The sequence below is a fragment of the Spermophilus citellus genome, assembly GCF_964194105.1.
Source record: "Spermophilus citellus genome assembly, chromosome: 16".
Taxonomy (NCBI): Eukaryota; Metazoa; Chordata; class Mammalia; order Rodentia; family Sciuridae; genus Spermophilus; species Spermophilus citellus.
In genome coordinates, this window is record NC_138196.1 from 80,086,809 (window position 1) to 80,109,888 (window position 23,080).

The 23,080-nt window shown below is 41.7% G+C and overlaps 1 protein-coding gene across 6 annotated transcripts in view; it reads right to left on the reverse strand.

Moving 5' to 3' along the window:
- The window catches only part of KIF13B (kinesin family member 13B), a 533,579-nt gene that overhangs the window by 70,757 nt on the left and 439,742 nt on the right, over positions 1-23,080 (reverse strand). For all 6 annotated transcript variants that reach the window (XR_014019133.1, XM_081269240.1, XM_081269241.1 and 3 more), the window contains 8 exons: positions 20,505-20,639; positions 18,137-18,249; positions 16,995-17,106; positions 11,270-11,482; positions 9,836-9,946; positions 7,818-7,952; positions 1,315-1,445; positions 905-991 (listed from right to left, as the gene is read on the reverse strand). Coding sequence is in view for 5 of the 6 variants with exons in the window: in XM_081269240.1 (XP_081125366.1) it covers positions 905-991; positions 1,315-1,445; positions 7,818-7,952; positions 9,836-9,946; positions 11,270-11,482; positions 16,995-17,106; positions 18,137-18,249; positions 20,505-20,639 (1,037 nt within the window). In the remaining variant the exon portion in view is untranslated. The remainder of the gene's footprint in view (positions 1-904; positions 992-1,314; positions 1,446-7,817; positions 7,953-9,835; positions 9,947-11,269; positions 11,483-16,994; positions 17,107-18,136; positions 18,250-20,504; positions 20,640-23,080) is intronic.

The following is a 23,080-nucleotide window of genomic DNA, read 5'->3' on the forward strand; positions in this document are numbered from 1 at the left end:
ATGCCATCCTGATGCTATGGATAAGGCCACCACCACAAGTTTTCAGAAAAAAAAATCACATGTATCTTATACATACAAAACTACATCTGTGTGCATACACACACAAAGATAAACATGTCAGAAAAACAATTAATGAATTCTTATACCAGATGGCAAAACAATCATCTTTCAATGGGAAATAAAAGGAAAAATATATATAAGATGCTGAGGGCCATTACCAAGTAGAAATGACGCATCAAAATTTCCTTGCTAGCGTACCCCATGTTAATGATTTCGCTGTTGACATTGCATGTAAGGTGACCTTGCTCAAAGACCAAGGCGGATCCGGGTTTAGAGCTGATCAGGTTTGAGGAAGTATCCTGCTCCTTGGGTTTAGGGCATTCCCAGTTTAAGACCTTGGATTTTAGGGAAGTTCGATGTTGAGGATTATTGCTGCTGGAATTAGGGCGTTCCTGCTGCCTGAGCTCCCGTTGAGTTCTCGTGAGATTCAGAGAGATTTTGGGAAGAAAAGCCTCGTGGAGTAGGTGAATTGGGTGGCAGCAGAACTGGGATTGCCCCAGAGCGTGTGTGGAGGCTGGTGTGAGTTCGGGAATAAAGAATTGCTGTTTGAATCTACAAAGCTGTGGTGGCCCGTGATTCTGTGCCCAGCCAAGACTGCGGCAATAAGTAAACTCAGTATTTTTCCTGAGTGTACATCATATATCCTAGAGTTCAGACACTTATGCAGTGAACAAACACATAAAACATACATATACTATATTCACACATATACATATACCTGCATACACAAAGATTATACATATGATTTTCATAAATTAAAGTTGACTTTCCAATATGTATGCTTCTACTCCAGAGCATCATCTTCTGTAACCTACCCCTTGAAGGGCCATGAGCAATGTCATACCTGAAGAAATGGTTGTTCCCCCATAATATCCTGTCTCCATGGTGCAGCTGTATTGGACTGGAGACAGAGGACCCGTTTACAAATGTTCTGTGTGGGGAAAAGGTCAACCATGAGTAATGATTACACCATCCTCTGCTTCGTTTTCCAGTACTACAGCAGCCTAGTTACTAGGGAAAACAAAATGATCAATTCCCCAAAATAAAACCTGTCCTTGGTGGATCTTAGTATCTGCATTTACTTCACTGGATTATATAAAATGCTTACTGGTACTAAGTATAATACATCATTATGCACCATTTTTCAAAGTTCTAAATGTCATTTGGCAAATTAATGACAAATGTCCCTTACTGCCCACCACTAGTGTATATTCTTCCCTTTAAAAATCACTGTGATGTTAACACTCACGTTACCTAGTGTTCTTGTGAGGAGTAAGCACAACCTGGCCTTCTGACGTGATGTCTATGATGCAGTGTTCAGGAAGAATCCCCATTCCACACAGCTGGATGTCCTGGGAATCTGCTGACCCTATCAATGTATGTTCCTAAAAAAATCAGAATTTACTCATCAATACTGTATTCTTGCATGTACATAAATTAAAATCACCTGCATTGAAGTCCTCTTTGATCCATTACCTTAGATAATAAGATTTTCAAAGCAAATAGAGTAGAAATTTACTCTGAAATTCTTTTTTTGGTGTGTGTGAGGAAGGGTAACAGGGATTGAACCTACTCAACTACTGAGCCACATCCCCAACCCTTTTTTATATTTATTTAGAGACAGGTCTCACTGAGTTGCTTAGGGTGTTGCTTTGTTGCTGAGGCTGGCTTTGAACTCATGATCCTCCTGCTCAGCCTCCTGAGTAGCTGCGATTACAGGCATATGCTACCATGCCCAGCTCTCTGAATTTTTTTTTTTTTTTTTTTTTTGGTACCAGGGGTTGAACCCCAGCACTCAGCCACTAAGCCACCTACCCTGCCCTATTTATATTACATTTAGAGACAGGGTCTCACTGAGTTGGTCTCACTGAAATCCCCCTGCCTCAGCCTCCGTAGCTGCTCAGTAAAATTCTTTTTGCAAGTTTCTTTATAAGAAATAACACATTCAGCTGAGTAATACCTTTTAAACTTAAAATTATAACTTTAGGGCTAGAGTTGTAGCTCAGTGATAAAGCTCTTGCCTAGCACGTGTGAGGCATTGGGTTCTATCCTCAGCACCACATAAAAATCAATAAAGGCATTGTGTCCATCTACAACTAAAACTATAACTTTATATCCATATTCCTACTACATTCATATTTTTCATCACAGTCTGAACTCTAATACTCTCAGATCATAAGCCATGTGTCACAGATGTACCAAAAGCATGGTGTGGAGGCCAGGCACGGTGTGTACGCCTGTGATCCCAATAGCCTGGGAGGCTGATGCAGGAGGAGCCAAGTTCAAAGCCAGCCTCAGTAACTTATCGAGACCCTAAGCAACTTAGTGAGACCCTGTCTCAAAATACAAAATGAAAAGGGCTGGGTGTGTGGCTCAGTGGTTAAGTGACACAGGTTCAATCCCCGCCCATGCTCCCCCGCAAAGAGCAAAACCATGTGTAGAAACTACAGTTCCTTAAGCTAGACATCACTTGCCTGGTCTTAATCAAAATAAACCAACTACAAAGACAAAAGCTACTCAAATATGAGAGTACAAAAAGACTAAAATTATTCTATGAATTTCATGGTCTCCTCAAACCTCATAAACAAGATTTTACAGATAAGTTCTTACCTTGGGCCCCAATGACTCATGTCTACCCCCACTTTTTGGAAGGTGACTTACCTAATCTGAATGGAGAAAAATGGCCTCTAAAAACTGAGCCTCTTCTTATGCACAACTGTTGACTGCTCGTATGTGATTAAGGTTTGATGGGAACTGGGCTGTGTTCCCAGGCCCCTGTCTACACACCTGGACCAGGGGTCAGATATGAAATGTCTGAGGCTTTCTGGGATGCATGCCACCACTCAACTCTGCCCTTGTCATGCAGAATCAAACAAAACAGAAATAAATACATGGGAAGGTGTCCCAATAAAATGTCACTTAAGAACACTGAATTTTGAATTTGACATAACTTTCATTTTTTTATAGTTTAACGTTTTCTTTTTTTTAATATATATGTATTTTTTAGTTGTTGATAGACCTTTATTTATTTATAGGCAGTGCTGAGAAGCGAATCCAGTGCCTCACACATGCCAGGCAAGTGCGCTACAGCTGAGCCACAGCCCCAGTCCCTTTCACAAAACTTTCACATGTCCAAAATATCACTGTTCAACCATTTAAAAAGGTAAAGACTATTCTTAGTTCTTGAGCCATACAAAACCAGAAAGGGCATTAGATGTGACCTGTGGGAAGCGGTCAGTTAACTCGTGACTCAGGAACCCATCCCCACCCATGGCTTTAAATACTGCCAAGTGTAAGCTAAGTCTCTATCACCAACCAGAACACAGACTTCAGGTCCACCTTCTCCCACCTCCACCATCAGCATTTGCCTACTTAGCCTACTAGACGCAACTGGGACGTCTGAAGACACTGAAAAGTCAGCAGAGCCAAAGAACTTGCTCCCCTCCTCCTGACCCAAGGAAAGTCCATTCCCCTCCCCAGTACTAATGGCAATACCAACACCCAGACCATCAACCAAAAAGCTCAGATACTACCCGAGTCCTCCCTCTTTCCCTTACCAGCCCACCTGTGTCAATCGGGAAATCCTTAGATTTGACCTCAAAACACCAAAACTCAGCTTATTTTTCTCACCTCCACAACCACACCCTAGTCTCAGACTCCCTGGGACAGAGACCAGCCTCCTGCTCCCCACGGTATTCCACACACTTAACGCAGGCCTGGCACAGTTAGACATTACACAAACACGGAAAACAAATGAACACCCCCACATTCCTCAGGTCCAAAGGCAGTGATCCTCTCCTCCTCTAGCAGGTCACCCTTCAACGTAAACACCCTGCTCCCCCTCTTTTGGGACTTCAGCCTCACAAAATGCCTCTTCCTCTGCAGGATTTTCCCAGCTATCTATGGTGCCCATCAGAGCCCCCAGGGAGTGCAGAGGACATCCCAGCACCTCTCCCTTCTCACATCAGCTGGGGCTTCCAGGCCAGTCCCACAACTGCAAGGACTCTCCAAGGCAGGCTAAAGAATGGACTGCACTGCCTCCCTCCCTGCCCTGCGTGCCCCATGACTGTCATCACCACCAGCAAGGTGATGTTAAAGGAAAAGCAGGGGCCAGCAAGAAGCATCCAAGACCACCCACAGAAGGAAGAAACATCCCTGAGCCAGTTCTACATAGATTCCCTCCCCTCCCATGAATGAGCCTAGTGCCGAATCCTAGCTGTGCCCTAGAAGTCCTTTCTGTCCTCAGGAGTGGGGTGGGAATGGAGAAAGCCTCGTGATGGCCACTAGACAGGTGGAACCAAAACTCCACTCCCAGGTTCCTCCCACCCCTACTCTGGCTCTGCTGCTCTGCCTGCAACACTCTTCCCTCCCTCTCCATACAGAGCATCTCCCACACCTACCTCTCCCTCTTCTTCCACTGAAGGGTTCCCTTTTACCAAACCCTGATTGCACCTAAGACTCAGCAGGTACTGAGACCTGCTACTTCCCCTTATTTGGAGAACAACCTATGGAGGACTTGTGCACCAGTACAACCAGCATCGTACACAACATGCACTGGGTGCCAAGCAAAAAGTGCGTATTACCAGGAGCAGGAGGCATGAACTCCAACAGGCAAAGGTCTAATCCAAGTTCCAGAAGAAAAATCTCCTTTTATCAACAATTATGCTGAGCACCCAACATGAGCTGCGCACTGAACCACTTAGGCACATAAAAAATAGATAAACTCCTAATGACAGACCTTACGTTAGGAATGACAACTTAGATGTCTCATGTGAGGTTAAAAATCTCTTGTGATGTAGCTGATGATACCCTGGAATCTCAAATACTGAATTCAAAAAGCTCAATTCTGCCAAAGCCACACTGTTTGACGTTAACTAAGTCTATAAGCCCCTCAGATTGTGCCTCATATTTTGCAATGCAGCAAAAACTAATGAGGAAGAGGAGGCGCCAGGAGGCTCCTGAGGAGCTCCTACAGCTGGGGGTGCTGGGGAGCAAGAGGAGACGAAGTCTGTGGGAGCAGGAGAGTGTGTGTGACTCCATGTGCAGAGCACACGGGTGAGGCTGTGCTGAGAAGAGTGAGACCACCAAATCCCAGAGTTAGGCAGAACTTGAGATGTTGTAATCCAGCACCTCCACTTATAGCTGGGTGGCTAAAGTCATCACCTATGAAGTCAAAGGCCTAGCACTGGAACAGGCTGAGAAGTTAAAGGCAAAGAAAGAAAAAACACTCAGTCTCCAAATTCCTCCTGCCCACATCGCGGTGTCACTTTCCTACAGTGAAAACTGTTCTTGGCTGAGTTACCCTTTTGAATGTGCTTTGTCATGAGTATGTCTTGTCTTGGGGCTGGCTTGGCAGCCAACACAGTATGGCTGCCTCTGACTGCCCAAACAGCTGACCAAAGTCTGAAACCCAGTGGAACACCTCCGTGCAGACGATCAGAGATGCCAGCTCCTCCCCACAAACCTCTCTTCAAACACTTTCTTTGTTTAACTTTTTAGTTAAAGAACAGATATGAATCAGGGGTTTCTTAGGATGTGCATCTGCATGTTCCAATTTTAACTCTATCATACCAGAAAGGAAAAGAATTCTTAGTTCTGAGGAGCAAAAATGGCTGCCTATTGTAAGTCCCACCCTAACACAGCACCTCCCCGAAAGCATGTGGATATCTGTGGCTGATGCTCCAACTGAAAATGCTGCCAACGTCATTCAGAAGCACGGTAAGGGAACATCATTTGTTATTGCTTCTGGGAATCAAATCCAGGGACACTTTACCACTGAACTACATCCCCAGCACTTTGTTTTGATTTTTTTAATATTTTTAAAGGGGCTGAGGTTGTGGCTCAGCGGTAGAGCACTTGCCTCGAACTTGCGAGGCACTGGGTTCGATCCTAAGCACCACATAAAAATAAATAAATAAAATAAAGGTACTGTGTACAACTACTAAAAAATAAATTTAAAAAATATTTTTAAAATTTTGTTTGTTTTCAATGGATCTTCTATTTCTTTCTTTATATGCAGTGCTGAGGGTCAAACCCAGGGCCTTACACATGCCAAGCAAGTGCTCTACCATTGAGCCACATCTCCAGCTCTAGCACTTTGATTTTGAAATAGAGTCTCACTAAGTAGCTGAGGCTAGTATTGAACTTGCCACTCTCCTGCCTCAGCCTCCCAAGTAGCTGGGATTATAGGCATGCACCACCATGCCCACATCATTTTTTAATAGGCAAGGTTATTACACATGTACTGGAAAACAAGAGTATCAAATGAGAAACTGGAACATGAAATAAAAGTGTATAGTATCTGTAAAGTGCATCTATATATCTAACCCCACATGAACCTGCCAGAGGTGGCTTCTATCTATCTGCACAGAAGAACCTGCAGAACGCAGGCCTCCTCCCTCTTCCTGCAGCACTGCTCCCACTGACTATAATACCTAAGAGGTGCAAGCATTATGGTGTGTGTCAAAGACCCAAGTTAACTCACCAGATAGCCAAACACAGCACAGGATACTTATTAACAAAGGGACCTTAACAAAATGGCACAAAGCAATTCATACAGTATACCTCTGATAAAAACTGAGAAATTAGCCAATGTGAGTCTTTAGAAATGCAAGCACACAATTTTCTAATCTTAAAGCTGTTTCCAACTTAATCAGTTCATCTGCTTTATTTTCCTAGTCGTGCTAGTTAATCCCAGATATATGGGGGGGAACCACATCCTGATGTATGTACTAACCCTAGAATTATGCAGTCCATGATATAATTAATTTGCGCTGTGATCCTGACAAAGACTATTTGGAGTACTCCTCACATTATGAGGTCTCAGGTTGATGCTCTTTCTAGGTAGGCACTTACTACCACTGAGCCACATCCCCTGGGGTTCAGGCTCTTACCAAAGCTGCATCTTATCTTTTTTTTTTTTTTTTTTTTTGGAGACAGGGTCTCACTAAATTGCCCAAGCTGCCCTCAAACTTGAGATCCTCCTGCCTCAAGCTCCCAAATAGCTAATATACACATTATCACATGTGTACACCACCACATCCAATTCAAGTTATCTCTTGTCTTAATATATCCCATGATTTACAAATTTCAATGTGTACCAATATTTTGTCTTTTTCTGTTCCATTCTCTGACTTTCTTAGTTTCTAAGTGACTGACTCTTTAAAAAAAAAAAACAGGTTAGGGGCTGGGGTTGTGGCTCAGCGGTAGAGTGCTTGCCTAGCACGTGCAAGGCCCTGGGCCTGATCCTCAGCACCACATAAAAATAAATAAACGAAATAAAGGTATTGTGCCCAACTAAAAAATAAATAAGTAAAAAATAAAACAGGTTAATAATTCATAATTTTTTAATTTTCCTAAGAATTACTGGAAATATAAATTTCCTATCAAGTGGTCCTTTAACATTATTCTCTATTATAAATCATACTAAATAATGGTAGGTTAGTGATTTAACTTGCTGGAAATACTAGAATATCATTTTTTATGAGACTAGGCCAGATGACATAACTCAAAGAATTAAAAGGGAAACTGATCATAAAACCCAAAACTGTTCAGCTTATTCAAATAAAAATAATTTTCTAACTGTTCTGCTGCTATTGTTGCTGTTTTGAGGTGCTGGGGATGGAACCCAGGGCCTTGCACAAGCTAGGCAAGTGCTCCGCACTGAACTAAATCCTCAGCCCACTGTTTTGAGAAAACATGGCTCCCCAAGTTTAAAGAAGTACTTTACTGTACTCTGTGTGGGCATGTTACTTCACCTTTAGATAATACACCAGGAGTTCATTCAGAGCAGGATCAGCATTCAGATTAACAAGGAAACACTTGTCATCCCCAACTTTGATTCCTGAAGACTGCAGAGAGATTCCCAGGCTCTCCAGCTGTTTCTGTCGCTCCTGTAAAAGTATTAGAGAAGTGTTATACCTCAGCCACCAAGGCAGAGAGATATGGAAGGCCCTACAATATTTGAGTAACTATTCATTACCTTTATGATTCAAATATTATTCTTCAAATATGGCATTCAGATTACTGCTCTTTGTTCTTTATTCTCAACTATATACAACTTTCTCTGTTTCATAGTACTGGGGTTTGGATCCACTGAGACACATAACCAGCACTTTTTATTTTGAGACAGGGTCTCACTATGTTGCTGAGGGTCTTGGTAAATTGCCAAGACTAGCCTTAAACTTGGGATCCTCTGGTCTCAGCTTCCAAACAATAAATGGGATAATAGGCATGTGTCATCACACCCAGCTCAAAACTATTTTAATTTGTTAATTAATTTATTTAAAAAATAAATCCCCATCAGGGATGGTGGTCTGTACCTGTAATCTCACCTACTTGGGAAGCTAAGGCAGGAGTATGACAAATTTGAAACAAGCCTCTACAATTCAGTGAAACCCTGTCTCGAAATATAAAGGTGGTAAAGTACTCTGGATTCAATCCCTACTATGGGGGAGAGGGGACGGGACTGTAACAATTGAGATATGTCTAATTTGCCCAAGCTAGCCTCAAACTTGCACTCCTCCTGCCTTAGCCTTCAGAGTTGCTGGGGTTGCAGATATGCAACATCACCCAGCTCAATTTTCTTCTTTAAAAATATCAAATTTCTTCAGTTCATCTCATTTAATTCTATATATATGAGCAAATGTGAGTGTATTTTACTCAGCTGTGGTCTTTCTTAAAAGCAAAGTTTTCAATATCCTCTCCTGCTTGACATTTTCAGTGACTCCTCAGGACACAGGCCAAAGTTCTTCAATGAAGTCCATGGGGCCCTTCCTCCTGGCCCATGTCCTCTCCAATTGCACATCTTGTCACACCTACTATCAAACCCTGCCCTCAACTCCATGGAACAGGTTCCAGGCCCCTCAAAGTGTCATCAAGGGTGTCTGTGCCTTTCCACCCAGGGGTTTCACACCTCTGCCTTCTGTGCGGAGCAGACACTGGCATCTGCTCACACTAGGTGACCATCAATTTACTTGACCACTCCCCTCACACAGACCATGGCTATGCGGACATGGATCCGGCCTTACTCACGGCTGTGTTCCTACCACTTAGCACAGTGCAGGACACACACTGAGCACTCAAATCATCAGTGAATTCATTAAAAAAAAAAAAAAAAAAAAAAAAAAAAAAAAACCTTGCCTAAGCACTGTGCTGGAGCACTATTTCACATGGACACGAACCTTTCTGAAACAGGCCGGATAACCAGGTAACAGAAGAACTATCGAGGAGGTCTTTAGATTTTTCAGACATTTTCCCCCAATGCTAAAGTTACTAGAGCTTCTTAGGCTAGGCTCATGTTCCCACCCTATGCTCTCACAACTCTATATTATTATTTTCTAGCAATGAGAAAAAGTTGCCTCACATTTCGGTGTTTTATGTTACTTTTACTGAGTTGTCATTTGGAAGCGAGATGTTCATAACCTAATATCTATACCAGTGATATTGTAATTTCACTACTAATTTCCTCAGTTTTACAAACACGTAACAGAATGAGGTGTTCACATCAGAGGCTACAAATTATTTGCTTTTAATATTTTTTAAGATTACTGGCACTAAAAAATTAACTATCCCTTCCATAGCAAATCACTGGAAATTATACGTTCTGTATCCTTTAGATTGATTTTGTAAAGTGCAGCTCATGGATCTGAATTTCCACGGGTGCTAGATTTGCCAACAGCAAAGGAAAAACTCAAAAGGGGACCAGGAGCGTCACCTGAACCCCACTGTGCAGATGGCCAAGAACTTTGCTCTCCTGATCAGTTGGAAAACAAACCTGTGCAATCTCCTCGGTTTTCCTCAATTTCTCCTCCCAGGTCACCGTCATTTCCTGGATTAGCTTCTCTGATTCTTCTAGCCGGTCTTTTAGCTCTGGAGATTTCATTGCCTACAAGCAAAATGTTCACTTCATGAAACTGTCTGGACAATGCCCTGGAAAAAGAATCAGCCAAAGCTAAAAGGACAAAGGTGACTGTCGGCCTCTCCCCAGTGCACAGTGCCACGTTGTCCACCTACCCACAACACACCAACCAGCAGGTCCCCAGTGACACCAGCACCTACACACTAAGAAGACCACCACAGAGTCATCCAAGGAAGACTCACCTGACCCTTCCTCAACCTACTGTGAAGAGCTCACTCTCTTAAGGAGATAAACACATGAGGCTAGTTAAGAAGGGCTTATTAATTCTAAGTTCCGAAAGATTTTTACCTAGACTCAGGCAAGAGATTCAGTCTGGTTTCTACTTCTGACTTCTGGAATTTATTCAAGAACACACAGACGAAATGTGTTCATGCTGAAAACTGGAAGCTGTTATTAATACCAGGAAGAAAAGACCAAAATAGAGGACCTTTAAATCTATAAAATTACTTCTGTAAATACAGGCTAAAATTCAACAGGCAAAAACATGGTCAAAATAGCCATCCTGCCCATGCATTCAACTTACTACCAGAAAACAGGTGAAACAGGGTATGGGGAACAGGGCTATGGGGCCGGCTCCCAAAATAATCCCAGACAGCTAAGGGACTGGGCAGAAAAGCTAGCTGCAGGGCAATCCTGAATCTGACACCACACACCATCACTCAAGGCTGTTACCCCCAAGGCTGTCCTACAAAAAGAGCACCACTTGGTTTCAGGATAGACTTGTGTGGGATACACAGAAGACAGCTAAAATAGACCACAGCTACTTCAGTCATAGTTTTCTTTTTCCTACGACACAACCTACAATATAAAAAAACTGGATTATTAAGGTGAATGAGACCTCCATTCTGGTTTCTATCTTAACAAATGAGAGACCAAACATCACCACATGTTTGATTTCTCTCCCAATTAGTCCATGCCCACTCTCATTTTCTAAATGAAAATCCAGTTATACACACTTTCTTCTCATTGTCTCTCTCCTCCTCCCCTTTATCCTATTAATGTTTTTCCTCACATCTGCTGCCTGAATAGAAATGAAAAGAAACATTTTCTCATTTTTTAAAAATCTCTTCTATCCAATTCTTGTTAACACCTGTAAAAATCTCTCAAAATTTCCAATATGACAAAATTCCTTCATTTATTACTCAGCTCAAATTTCTCTTCCCATAGGAAACACAAAAATTCTTAAAAAAAAAAAAAAAAAAGAGTAATTCTTGCCTACAGCCAAGGGGAGGAATTCAAGTTCTAGCTCATCTTAGACCAAGCTGAGCACGGCCAAGCTGAGCCTCATACCTCTGCCTTGGTCAGCTGTTCACGGAGCTTCTCAACTTCTTCCCGGAGGTCCCGGATGATACGAGCGTTGGGATCTTCGTTCACTACAGCGTGATTGACAATGTGCTTGGCTCGATCCGCGTACCTCAATGTTGAGAGGGTTTCATCGTAGTTGTCCGCGGCTGGGCTCACCGTAGCCACCATGGCTGTCTTGCTATTACCCCCAAGGCTGTCCTACAGGGAGGGAAAAGAGTGAATAAGGCCAGTGTGGCAAATGCCCACAACCCAGGAGAGCTGCAGGAGGATGGCAAGTTCTAGGCCAACCTAGGCATCTTAGTGAGAACCTGTCTCAAAATTAAAAAAAAAAAAAAAAAAGATTCAAGGGGCTAGGGATGAGGAATGTAGCTCAGTAAAGCACCATGTAAGTGATCAGACCCCAGCCCCGCCCCCCCCCTCAGGCCTTCAGATGACCATAGCCCCAGCTGACACCTGGACTGCAGCCATGAGAGACCCAGCCAGAACCAGTTTAGAGCTCCCAGAATCCTGACCTATAGAAACTGCAGGGTGATAAACAATTGTTGTTCAAGTTTTGGGGCAGGTTGATGTGTTCCAGCACAACAGGTAACCACTCCTACCATCCCAGACCAGCCTAGGCAACTTAACACCCCAGGCTTCGAAGAAGGGAGGGGAAAAGGGAAGAAAGGAGGAAGGGGCGGGGGGGGGGGGATTCAATATCCTCTTTCAGTAACAGAATATCATTAAATGAAGGCTGGGGATGTGGCTCAGTGATATAGCATCTGCCTGGCATGAGCAAGGCCCTGGCTTCAACCCCTAGCACTGAAAAGAAAAAAAGAAAAAAAAATCACTGCATGATAGAGTCTCAAAATTAAGAAAAAATATTCCATCTGGATAGTAATAGGGAATTCATCAGATCACAAGAAAGCTAACTGTGTTGGGGTAGCACTAACCTAAAGTCTTACTTTGGGAGGGTATCAGGGATTGAACCCAGGGGTACTTAACCACTAAGCCAAATCCCCACTCTTTTTATTTTTTATTTTGAAATAAGGCCTTGCTAAGTTGCTAAGGCTGGCTTTGAACTTGTGATTCTCCTACCTCAGCATCCCAAGCCACCGAGATGACAGGCATGTGCCACTAGCCCAGCTAGAAAATTCTTACTTTTGAAGACATGAAGTTTTCCAACTTCAATAAATGTAAAATTTATTAGCATAATCTCTGTGTATAAACTTATTTCTTAGCCTTCTGTGAAACTCTTAGTAATCCCATTTTATCAACGAGAAGACAGAGGTTTGTTCTGATAAAGGAGGTTAAATACCCTGCCTGAAATATTCAGAACCAGTAAGTTGAACAATACTCTAACCCGGTTATATTCTGCTATCAATTGCAATAGGATTTCCGCTCCTTCACAGCTCCCGATACATACTTGGTAATACAGAGGAAGCTCAGACCTGAGAACTAAGTCAGATGACTTGACACTTCTCCAAATTATTTTGCCCTAGTGTCTGCTTCTTCATCCATTACTGACAAATTTGGTTTTCCAAAGAAAACAAAGATAAAATCATATTAAAGAAGATACACTTTTGATATTTGAAAAGGCAGGAAACAGAACCAATCTGGACTTCAGGAAGTGAAAGTCATAACTGCTTATTTCATTCTTCACTTCTAGTCACTGATCTCACATTGTTGGTGCCCCGGATTTGGCAACTTCCAGAAAATTGTCACGAAGAGTTCCATGAGGCCTTAGACAGGCTCAGATGTGATATAAAAATGTCACTCTGTAATTCAGTTCAACACCAGTAGCACTGTGCAGCCCTTCAAAGACTACTGCCTGCTGCTGGCCCACACGAACAGCAAACCCAAGTGAGAGATTTGTAACAGGAACTACCAAAGGAGAGAAGTGCATGCATTGTGCTTCGATGTATGTGAGAAAAGGAAACCTGGCAAACGACAAACGCTTGGTATTTTAAAACCCTTGATCGTGGAACAATATGCTTATATTTAAAAATGGCCTCATGCCATTAGGAAAAAGGAAATAGGAACCAAAGAACTGGCACTCATTCAAGGAGAAAGTATAAAGTTTCTTGTTTACTCTTCAATTGTACAATCAGGCAAATCAGACAAGCTTTGTTTCAAATTTTGCAACTGCAAATTAAATGGACACTGGAAAGAGATTTAATTTGGAAGTCATAATTTTTTAAAGCTGAAAGAACTCTGAAGTCATCAAATTACTTGTCTTCCAGATAAGAATGGGAGCCATGGGGCTGGGGATGTGGCTCAAGCGGTAGCGCGCTCGCCTCGCATGCGTGCGGCCCGGGTTCGATCCTCAGCACCACATACCAACAAAGATGTTGTGTCCGCCGAGAACTAAAAAAATAAATATTAAAAGTTCTCTCTCTCTCTCTCTCTCTCTCTCTCTCTCTCCTCTCTCACTCTCTCTTTAAAAAAAAAAAAAAAAAAAAAAGAATGGGAGCCAGGAAGACCGACAAACTTCTCCAGGTCAGATGCTAGCTGGGAGCACCGGAGTCCTGGTGGAGCCAGCGCTGTGCGAGCACTGAAGCCCGATGCCCACAACTGTGGTCGGAGAGGGCAGAAGCCCAGCTGGGCAGAAAAGCAAGTCCTGACAGGTCAGGAGGATGCCTGGAAGGCGACACTGGAGACCTGCAGGTGAAGGAGCAGGGCCAGGTAACTGAAGAAGGGGAAGACCACTCCGCACAGAGGGAGCCTGAAGCCCCAGAAGTAAGAGAGCACCAGTACTCTGCACTAGGCTAGGGTGATGACTCCCAGAGACAGCAGGCGAGCAGTTAGGGGTTAGGAGGCGGCAGGCTAAGCAGGGACTTGTAAGTGACACTCAGGAAAGAATCTGGACTTGATCCCACAGGCCTAAGGGCAGTTTCTGAAGAGATGAAGTAATTAATTTAGAAAGAAGTTGCAATGTACTATGGAGAAGGGATTGGACCAAGAAATCTCAAGGGAAGTGTCTGTCATCTAGGCAAGACACTGGAGCAGGCTTCATCAGAGAAGTCTCAGCAAGAATAAGAGGGGGCTAATTCGAAAGCTATTCATTATCTAAGCATTCATCACCACACGTGATGAGAGATCCACATTTAGAAGGTTGCAAACAACAAGAACACAGCACAATTATTACACAAACACAATGCAAAAAGATCTCTAAAGAGAAATGGAAAATCTTATAAAAGACCAGCAATATTATGAGCTCACTGGAAGCAATGTTAGGAACATGAGATTCTCAACTGGGTTGAATGAGGGTCAGGAAGAATCAGAAAAAGAATCAAAGAAGGAAAAGGATCTGGGGAATCCACAGATCTGGAGAGGTCTTGGGGAAACTATTTATGTTCTGGAATACATTTTCCCCCTTTTATTGGCGCATCATAATTATACATGGGAATTTCTTAAAAAAAAATTCCGATGTATCATTTCTTAAGAAATGCCCCTACTTATGATCTTGGTGCAAAAGTCAGAAGTGATAGAAAAAAGGTCTTATGAGTTTCTTTGTTGTTGTTTTAATTATAGATAGACACAATATCTTTATTTTGTTTACTTATTTTCATGTAGTGCTGAGCGTCTCACAGATGAGAAGAGCTCTGCCACTGAGCCACAACCCCAGCCCCTCTTACAGATTTTTAACGGGGAAAAAATGACAAAGTCAAGTATACATTCAATTTATTTCTCAACCTAAGAATTAGTTTAGAGCTGCAATGACAACCTAAGTTCTTCAAGTATTATGAACAGTTTTCTCATTATATCCTACCAAAGATTGGTGAAGTCAAGCAAGTCCCCTCCTGATGAACCCTGCCACTAGAACACAGCCTCCACCAACACAGATGCATGGGGCACTCAGCCCAGGCCCCAGGCCCAACCCTGTCTTTGGTGAGTTCTGTGCCCTCTTCCTCCTCTGGCAAATAGAACACTGCTGTGACCTATGAAAAGTGACTGAGATGCCCTGGAAAGCACCTGACTGTCCTGAAACAGGTTCCCCTGGTCTCCAGCTTATGCAAAGGACACTCAATTATTTCTAGGCCATTTTAAATAATCCAAAGCAGTAACACTGAAATGACAAGGACAGTAAAACTATTCTTTTACTTACTTATATATTTATTTTTGGTACTAGAGATTGGAAAAAATATATTTATTTTTAGTACTAGGCCACCTCCACTAAGCCACCTCCCCAGCCCTTTGTATTTTTTATGAGACAGGATCACACTAAATTGCTTAGGGTCTCGATAAGTTCCTGAGGCTGGCTTTGAACTCGTCATCCTCCTGCCTCAGCCTCTGAGCCACTGGGATTATAGGCATGTATCACAACTCCTTTAATTCTTTTAAGCCTTTTAATTCAGGTACATCCAGAGAATAGTCATGTGTGATCAGGAATGCTTCTGTGAAAGTTGGAAGAATAAATGTCCTATGTAGACGATTTCTGGAAAACCAGGAGGTTATCAGGGTTAATCACACATTCCTGGTAGTAAAATGACTGTGATACCCATTTCCAAGTGGTTTTTAATGGTCAACATCTATTTATCTTTTTGTTTTAAATTTCTAATTATATTGCCTTTTGGCCAAAGGAAGCAACTCTGTGTCAAATTCCTCCACTGTCAGCATTACACAGAAGCAGAACCCAGGACATGTATACAAAGGGTGCAACAAAGCACATCTAAGTGGTGTACAGTTTCAGGTTCAAAGATGAACACTAGGAAGAAACTCTGGGAGCATGTGGAGGCCAGGAGAAAACTCTGCCTCCCTCAACAAGGCTGATCACATCAGCACCAGGCCCTTCTTCTACCTCCAAATCTCCCTCAGCTCCTGGCCTGCGCTCCACTCCCTATATATTCTCAAACACAGTGTTTTCTCCCACCAATGAGAAAATGAGCCCCACAAAACTAAACCAGGCATATAAACTTATTTCTTCATTAAAAAAAGTATTAGATGAAAGATTTTGTTCAAGGTTGACCCCCTGTTAGTAATTCTACCATCCTAGAATTTACATCCTCTAAGACCCAGCCCAATATCTATTATCACAGCATCTCTATGAAGCCTGAGGCTCTGTGGAATCTGGAAATAGTCTCTCTGTCACCTACTTCGGCCACAGAGCCCCCCATAAACTCATGCTCTACTGTGTGTGAGCACCTTGCCTTCCTACCTATAGACCTGCGCCACTGGGGGCCGATTGGCTCCACTGCCCTGTCCATACCCTCCTCCCACACTTCATACAGATCTCCCTTCCTCCCTGTCCCTCTTTCCAGCTGAACTGAATTCACCAGCAAGCAGCCATGCTCTCCCCGGTACCCTTCAGCAACTTCTCCAAGAAGGTGAAAGCACATTAAACGATCATCAGTGAAGCCAAACAGAAAACAAGGTCACAACTATCAAAGGAGTCTGAGAGGATGGGGCAGACCAGCAGAGGGTGTCCTTTCCTGTGACTCCTACTGTCACATCAGCACCAGGCCCTTCTTCTACCTCCAAATCTCCATGAACAACTGTGTGGTTCAGTGTGAGCCCCACAACCCAGGCATGCAGATTCTGGAAGAAGAGGCTGCCAACTACTAGAAGAAACCTGGGCTCACTCAGCCCATGGAAATCACAGTTGCCAGACCCCTCAGTAATTATAGATCTGAACACCGATGGAGGGAATGATCACTGGAAGAGATTAACAGTCTTTTCCTTTTTATAAACTATCAAACATTTGCCAAGAAAGAGAGGGAAAAACACTTACTTTGAGCAGCCACGTGAGAACTGAGTCCCGATATGGAACAAACTTATTTTTGTTTTTGCCAGCACTCTGATCTGCTAGAGCCGAGATGACCAGACCAAGAGTTGTAAGAGACCTGCATGGTGCAACAACCAGAACAATTGGGAAAAATGGAGTATGTCAAATGTCACCTTTAGCCAGAGATCAAACACCAAGATGCTCTCTACCTGCATGTGAGCAGCACTGTGGTCAGCATTTTGTTATTATTTTAAAACACAGCAATTCTAAGGAGCCACTGTCCCTTTTGCTTAGCTCCTCCCCTTTTTTGCATTTTTGTAGATAAAAATGTGAGTGGTAAAACATTAGGTCAAGGTGAACACAAACACTACATATCTTACAGACAGAAGTCATAAACACAAAATAGTAATTAACACACAGAACAAGGCAAAAATTAAATCTATAAGATTCAATAACAGCCCAACCTCTGGATGACGGTGCCTTATAATCCCAGTTATAGTTGGGATTATAACTATATAGTTGGTCACTAATGATTCACTGTATGTCCCTGTGGGAAGTCCTAAGGACAAAGAGACTCCCCAACCACAAGGAGCCTGAGGGAGTATGGAGGAACTGTTGACAAAACATGATTTCATAAAGTCCTGGCTTGGACTAGATAGCAGTCTTAAGAGGGCAAGCCCAGTGTGGCTAGGGCCCCTGGCAGATGTCCAGACAGTAGCACACGGGTCACAATCAACCAGACTGAGACCAATTGTCATGTTCTCTTCTATAATTCAGATCAGTGGTTCTCAACTAGATGGTGACTATGCCCCCACAGGGAAACCGAGCCATATCCAGAGTCTGAGTAATCACAACTACACTGCCCTCTAGTGGAAAGACACCAAGGATGCTGCCAAACACCCTGGAGGCCAGGACCCCCAACCCTCAGGACAGAGTCACCCAGAAATGCCACTAGGGCTGTCTGACAGAGGCTGGACTCCTCAGCCCCATCAGACATCTCCATGGAACATAAGATGAGCCTATGACATTGAAAATACCAGAAAAAAACCTTAATTGTCCTAGAATCATCTAATCATTTAAGGACCACGATGTCCCCCATTTGGCTGTAATTCGGGAAAGCAATAGGAAGTTGCTTCTGAAAGGCTTACTTGTTAATGTTGCTGCCCTCCTTTAGCCGGTCACCAGCAGCTCCGGTTTTCGTTGCTCGTTCGCTGCCAGCTAAATCAACCAAGCTCAGTTTGCCCACTTTCTCCCCAGATGTCTACAAAGTAAATTGACACAGTTAAATTGAACAGTTAAAATGGCAGAAACCAGGCTGTCTCAACCAACTGGATTTATTATCTAAGTATTTTATTAAAGTCATTTGTTGTTATTGCAAAATCATTTTGTGCCCCTAAAAACACTGTAAGAAAACTGCAATCCAGCAGTGGAGGCACACAAAATTTACAGACCTCTACTAATCCATATAAACTGAGTAATTATCTCAGAAAAACAGTGCCCCCCCCAAATGGGAGATTTTGAAAGGAGTCCAATAAAATTTTCAGAGCAGTATACAAAAGACTTAGAAGATGCAAATTTTAATATGATTTGCAACTGTGCTTAAAACTTCATGTTTACCAAAATCTTTAGACAAAATACATTCTTACTAATGTAAAAAATATTAATCTGACTTATCCAACAGAAGAATCCTCAAAACAAAATTTCATCTAATGCATATATAATTTCATTTTTATTTTTTATAGTTAAGATATTTTAAAATATATTTTTTTAATTTTTTAAATATAGATGGACACAATATCTTTATTTTGTTTATTTTTATGTGGTGCTAAGGATTGAGCTCAGTGCCTCCTATGTGCAAGGCAAGCGCTCTGCCACTGAGCCACAATCCCAACCCCTAAAATATTTTTAATAGCTGGGTGTAGATGTACGTGTTTGTAATCCCAGTGACTGGGAGGCTGGAACAGCAGGATCACAAGTTAGAGGTCAGCCTCAACAACTTAGCAAAACCCTCAGCAAATTAGCAAGATCTGCCTCAAATAAAAAATGAAAAAGGGCTGGGTTGTGGCTCAGTAGTAAAGCACCCCCTGGGTACAAAAAAAAAAAAAAAGATATTTTTTATATAGTGATATTTTCCTTTCTCAAGTTGCATATGTAAAACAGATATTTTATAATTCAGCAGCAAAAGAAAAAAGAAAAAAAGAAAAGAAAAAAGAAAAAAAGAAATGTAAGAAACCAGTGCCAAAAGTCTACAGACTGGATCATTTGAAAAACTTTCCTTTTAACATACATTTATATTTATTTCCATAAAATAAATATATTGCTAACAAAAGGATATTTAGCTTCCCAAATCAAAGTACTTTTAGTTTAAAAAAAAAGTCTTCAGTATGTTTTTTGTTTTATGCTAAAAAGGAAATCGGAAACAAAGAACTTTTTGTTGCTACACTAATCTTGCTGTGATGGTTTTAAAAAAAGAAAGAAAAGAAAAATACGCTTTCAGCAAATAAAATCCTGCCAAAATAAAGCACTTTGCCAGGGTGATTACTTTAGATTCTGGTATATGAAAGTGATGCTCTGAGGAACGGACATCACAATAAAATATGTAAAAATTCACACAAAGAGAAAGAAAATATATGAGTCTACAGATAAGTTCTTAATGTGGCAGAAACATTTACATATCTGACTCAGTCTACTCGTCACAAGGTTCCAAACTAAATAATCAAAAAATACTCTACAAAATCTAGCAGCTTTGTAGTGCCATTCCCCGAGGGAAGCGAATCCTGACCCTGGCGTTTGGCAGAAGGTAACACTGCAGAAGAACCTCTACTGATGAAGTGGAGCATTAACATCTGCTCACACAGGCAGCCAGCAGCTAAGGGCTCTAACACTGCTGTGACAGGACTGTGGGATGGGTTCCACCTTCCCATAGCTGGACAGCGTGGGAGCTAAGGCCTCCATCTCTAAGACTCCCTTGCAGCCAGGATTCAGAATGTGGCGCAAATTCTGTCAATCAGATCTCCTTGTTAAAGATCTGGAAAGCAGAAGTAAAATGCCCCTTTTGGCTTTTTCTGATGGCAGACAGGATCATGGAAACATAAGGCTTTCTTGCACATTCAGCTTCTAGGATGCTAAGAGGCAGCTGCTTTGACAGAAGCGATTTCCTTATTCCTGCTTCCTGGTCACCCCTGTGGGATGTGCCTTGAACCCAAAGCTCAAAGGGTATCCTCAAAGATGGCACCATCCTAACAGACCAGATCCAAGTGGTTCATGGAATTATTCCTAGAGATTCCGCCTACAATCCAATGCTTCTCAGGTATTCCAAAAACTCTGCAGTCACCTAATTCTCTACACTACACCCCTTTGTGTCTACCTGAAGAGGCTTCTGCTTCTTGTTTAGACAAGAAGTCCTGGTTGATAGTAAGTCTGGCTAGGTCTTTAATTCATCTAACATCTGAAGAGAAAAGGTAAATGATGATAACCTAAAAGAACTAAAGAAAGGCCATGCATCTGAACACTTACCCCAGATTTCACATCATACAGAGTATGTGTGAGGGTGATTTTGAAGACTGCATGGGATCGGCTACTCTCCTCATTCATGTTGGTTGCAGCAACTGTCCGAGATTTGTTTCCCTCAGACATCAAAGACTCAATATCCTAAGTGAAAACAATTCAGACACACATCTTGTTATCTGTATAATAAACATTAAAACCTGCTATACTACAGAGCGCATTACAAGTGTAACTGCTATGTGAACAACATTTGGAGTTCACATTGTGTTTTGCAATTAATATTAAGACTCACAGAATACAATAGCCAATACTGTCTCTGAAACCCAACTAAACTACATTTTTTCTACACTTTTATTCCAAAAGAGAGTGGCAGCTTTGACTCAGAAAAGTTTAGAAGCTACAAATATACCACAACAAATACTCCATGACAAATATGCCACGCCCACACCCATCTACTTGAGAAAGTTGAAAAACTTAGTTTCTCTCATTATAAAAGCAGAATTTCTTTCATTATAAAAGCATTACACACCTATAATCCTACCTAGCTGAGCAGCTGAAGTAGGAGGATAGCAAGTTCCAGGCCAGCCTAGGCAAACTGGCAAGACACTATCTTCAAAAATAAAATCAAAATGCTAGGTGCAGAGGTACATGCCTGTAATCCCAACAACCCAGAAGACTAAGGCAGGAGGATCACAAGTTCAAGGAGTCTCAGGAACAGCAAGACCCTGTCTAAAAATGAAAAGTAAAAAGGCGGGCTGGAGATATGGCTCAAGCGGTAGCGCGCTCGCCTGGCATGCGTGCAGCCCGGGTTCGATCCTCAGCACCACATACAAACAAAGATGTTGTGTCCACCGAAAAAACTAAAAAATAAATAAAAAATTCTCTCTCTCCCTCTCTCTCTCTCTCTCTCTCTCTCTCTCTCTCTAAAAAAAAAAAAAGAAAAGAAAAAAAAAGAAAAGTAAAAAGGCTGGGGATGTAGCTTGGTAGTAGAGCACCCCTGGGTTCAATTCCCAGTACCGCATAAATAGAAAAATAAATATTTTAAAAGGGACGAGGATGTAGCTCAGTGGTAGAGCACTTGCTTAGCATGCATGAAGCCCATTACTGTTTTAAAAAAAAAGTAAATGAATATATTTTAAAATAAATTAGATAATATAAATAAGCAAAAAACAAATAAAAATAATTTACTTGTAACCTCTTCACCCATGCATATTATTTCCCACATACTGGGAACATATCTTATTGGACCTGTTCTTAAAAATGAGAATATCAAGAAACTAGTTTCTGCAGAGATTTGCTACTTTGATGCTATTACCATTCAAAGAGAGACAGTATAACAGAAAGAAAGGTGAGATTTAAAAAATAAATTTGTTTAGTTGTAGATGGACATAATATTTTTATTTTTATTTGTTTATTTTTATGTGGTGCTAAGGATCAAACCAAGGGCCTCACCCATGCGAGGCAAACACTGTACCACTGAGCTACAACCCCAGCTCAAGATAATGGAATTTTCATTTTAAAAAATGTTATAAGCTCTAAAAGGGTTATTTGACCAATCTGAAAAATCTGAAACTTTAATTTCATTAATTACAACAGAGAGTTATAAGACCATCTACTTAGACTAAGCAAGTGGCTCAGTGGTAGAGCTCCTGTTTAATATACACAAGGCCCTGGGTTCAATCCATAGCACAGAAAATAAATAAAACTAAATCATCTACAAGAATTTTCATAAGGAACAAAAAAGATGGTACATCTGAAAGAGCTGTCTAGTTGCCTACTATGAACTCAGTAAAGGAACTCTAGCTAAGTGCAAGCAGCAGAGCTGCGAGATCACATTTCCCAGATGCCCTTGCACCTCGGTCTGGCCCCATGACTACACTTTGGCAAATAAGATGTAAAGTATAATAGAGACTATCTGGGCCACTCTCCTTAAAAGGAGTAGCTTGCCATCATATCCTGGTTCTAAGAGTTGTCTTGATCTATGAGAACATGGTCGTTACATCTCTCTATGTGGGGTGCGGAAGAATGCAAGTCCCTAATAACACCTTGGAGCCACCAAACCAGCCTCTACCTCCAGACTTCTTTTACATGAAAACCTTATTTAAATCACCATTCGTTCCTCCACTCCAATGTATACTGAGAGCATCTACCATAAGCCAGGTACTTTCTGGAAACTGAGGATAAATAATAAACAAAACAGATAATAACCCACACTTCAAAATATTAAATCCTGGGCTGAGGTTGTAGCTTAGTGGTAGAGCGCTTGCCTAGCACGTGTGAGGCACTAGGTTCGAACCTCAGCATCACATATAAATAAATAAAAAATAAAGGTCCATTAACAACTAAAAAATATTTTAAAAATATTAAATCCTGTTATGTTTTTATTTTTTTAGTTGCAGATGGATATAATACCTATATTTTATTATTTATCGTTATGTGGTGCTGACGATTAAACCTAGGGCCTCACATGTGCTAGGCAAGAGCTCTACCACTGAGCCCTAGCCTCGTTACATTTTTTATGTTATCTGCAATTGAATATTATCCTAAACTGACACACGTGTGGAAAACTTTGCACATCATTATAA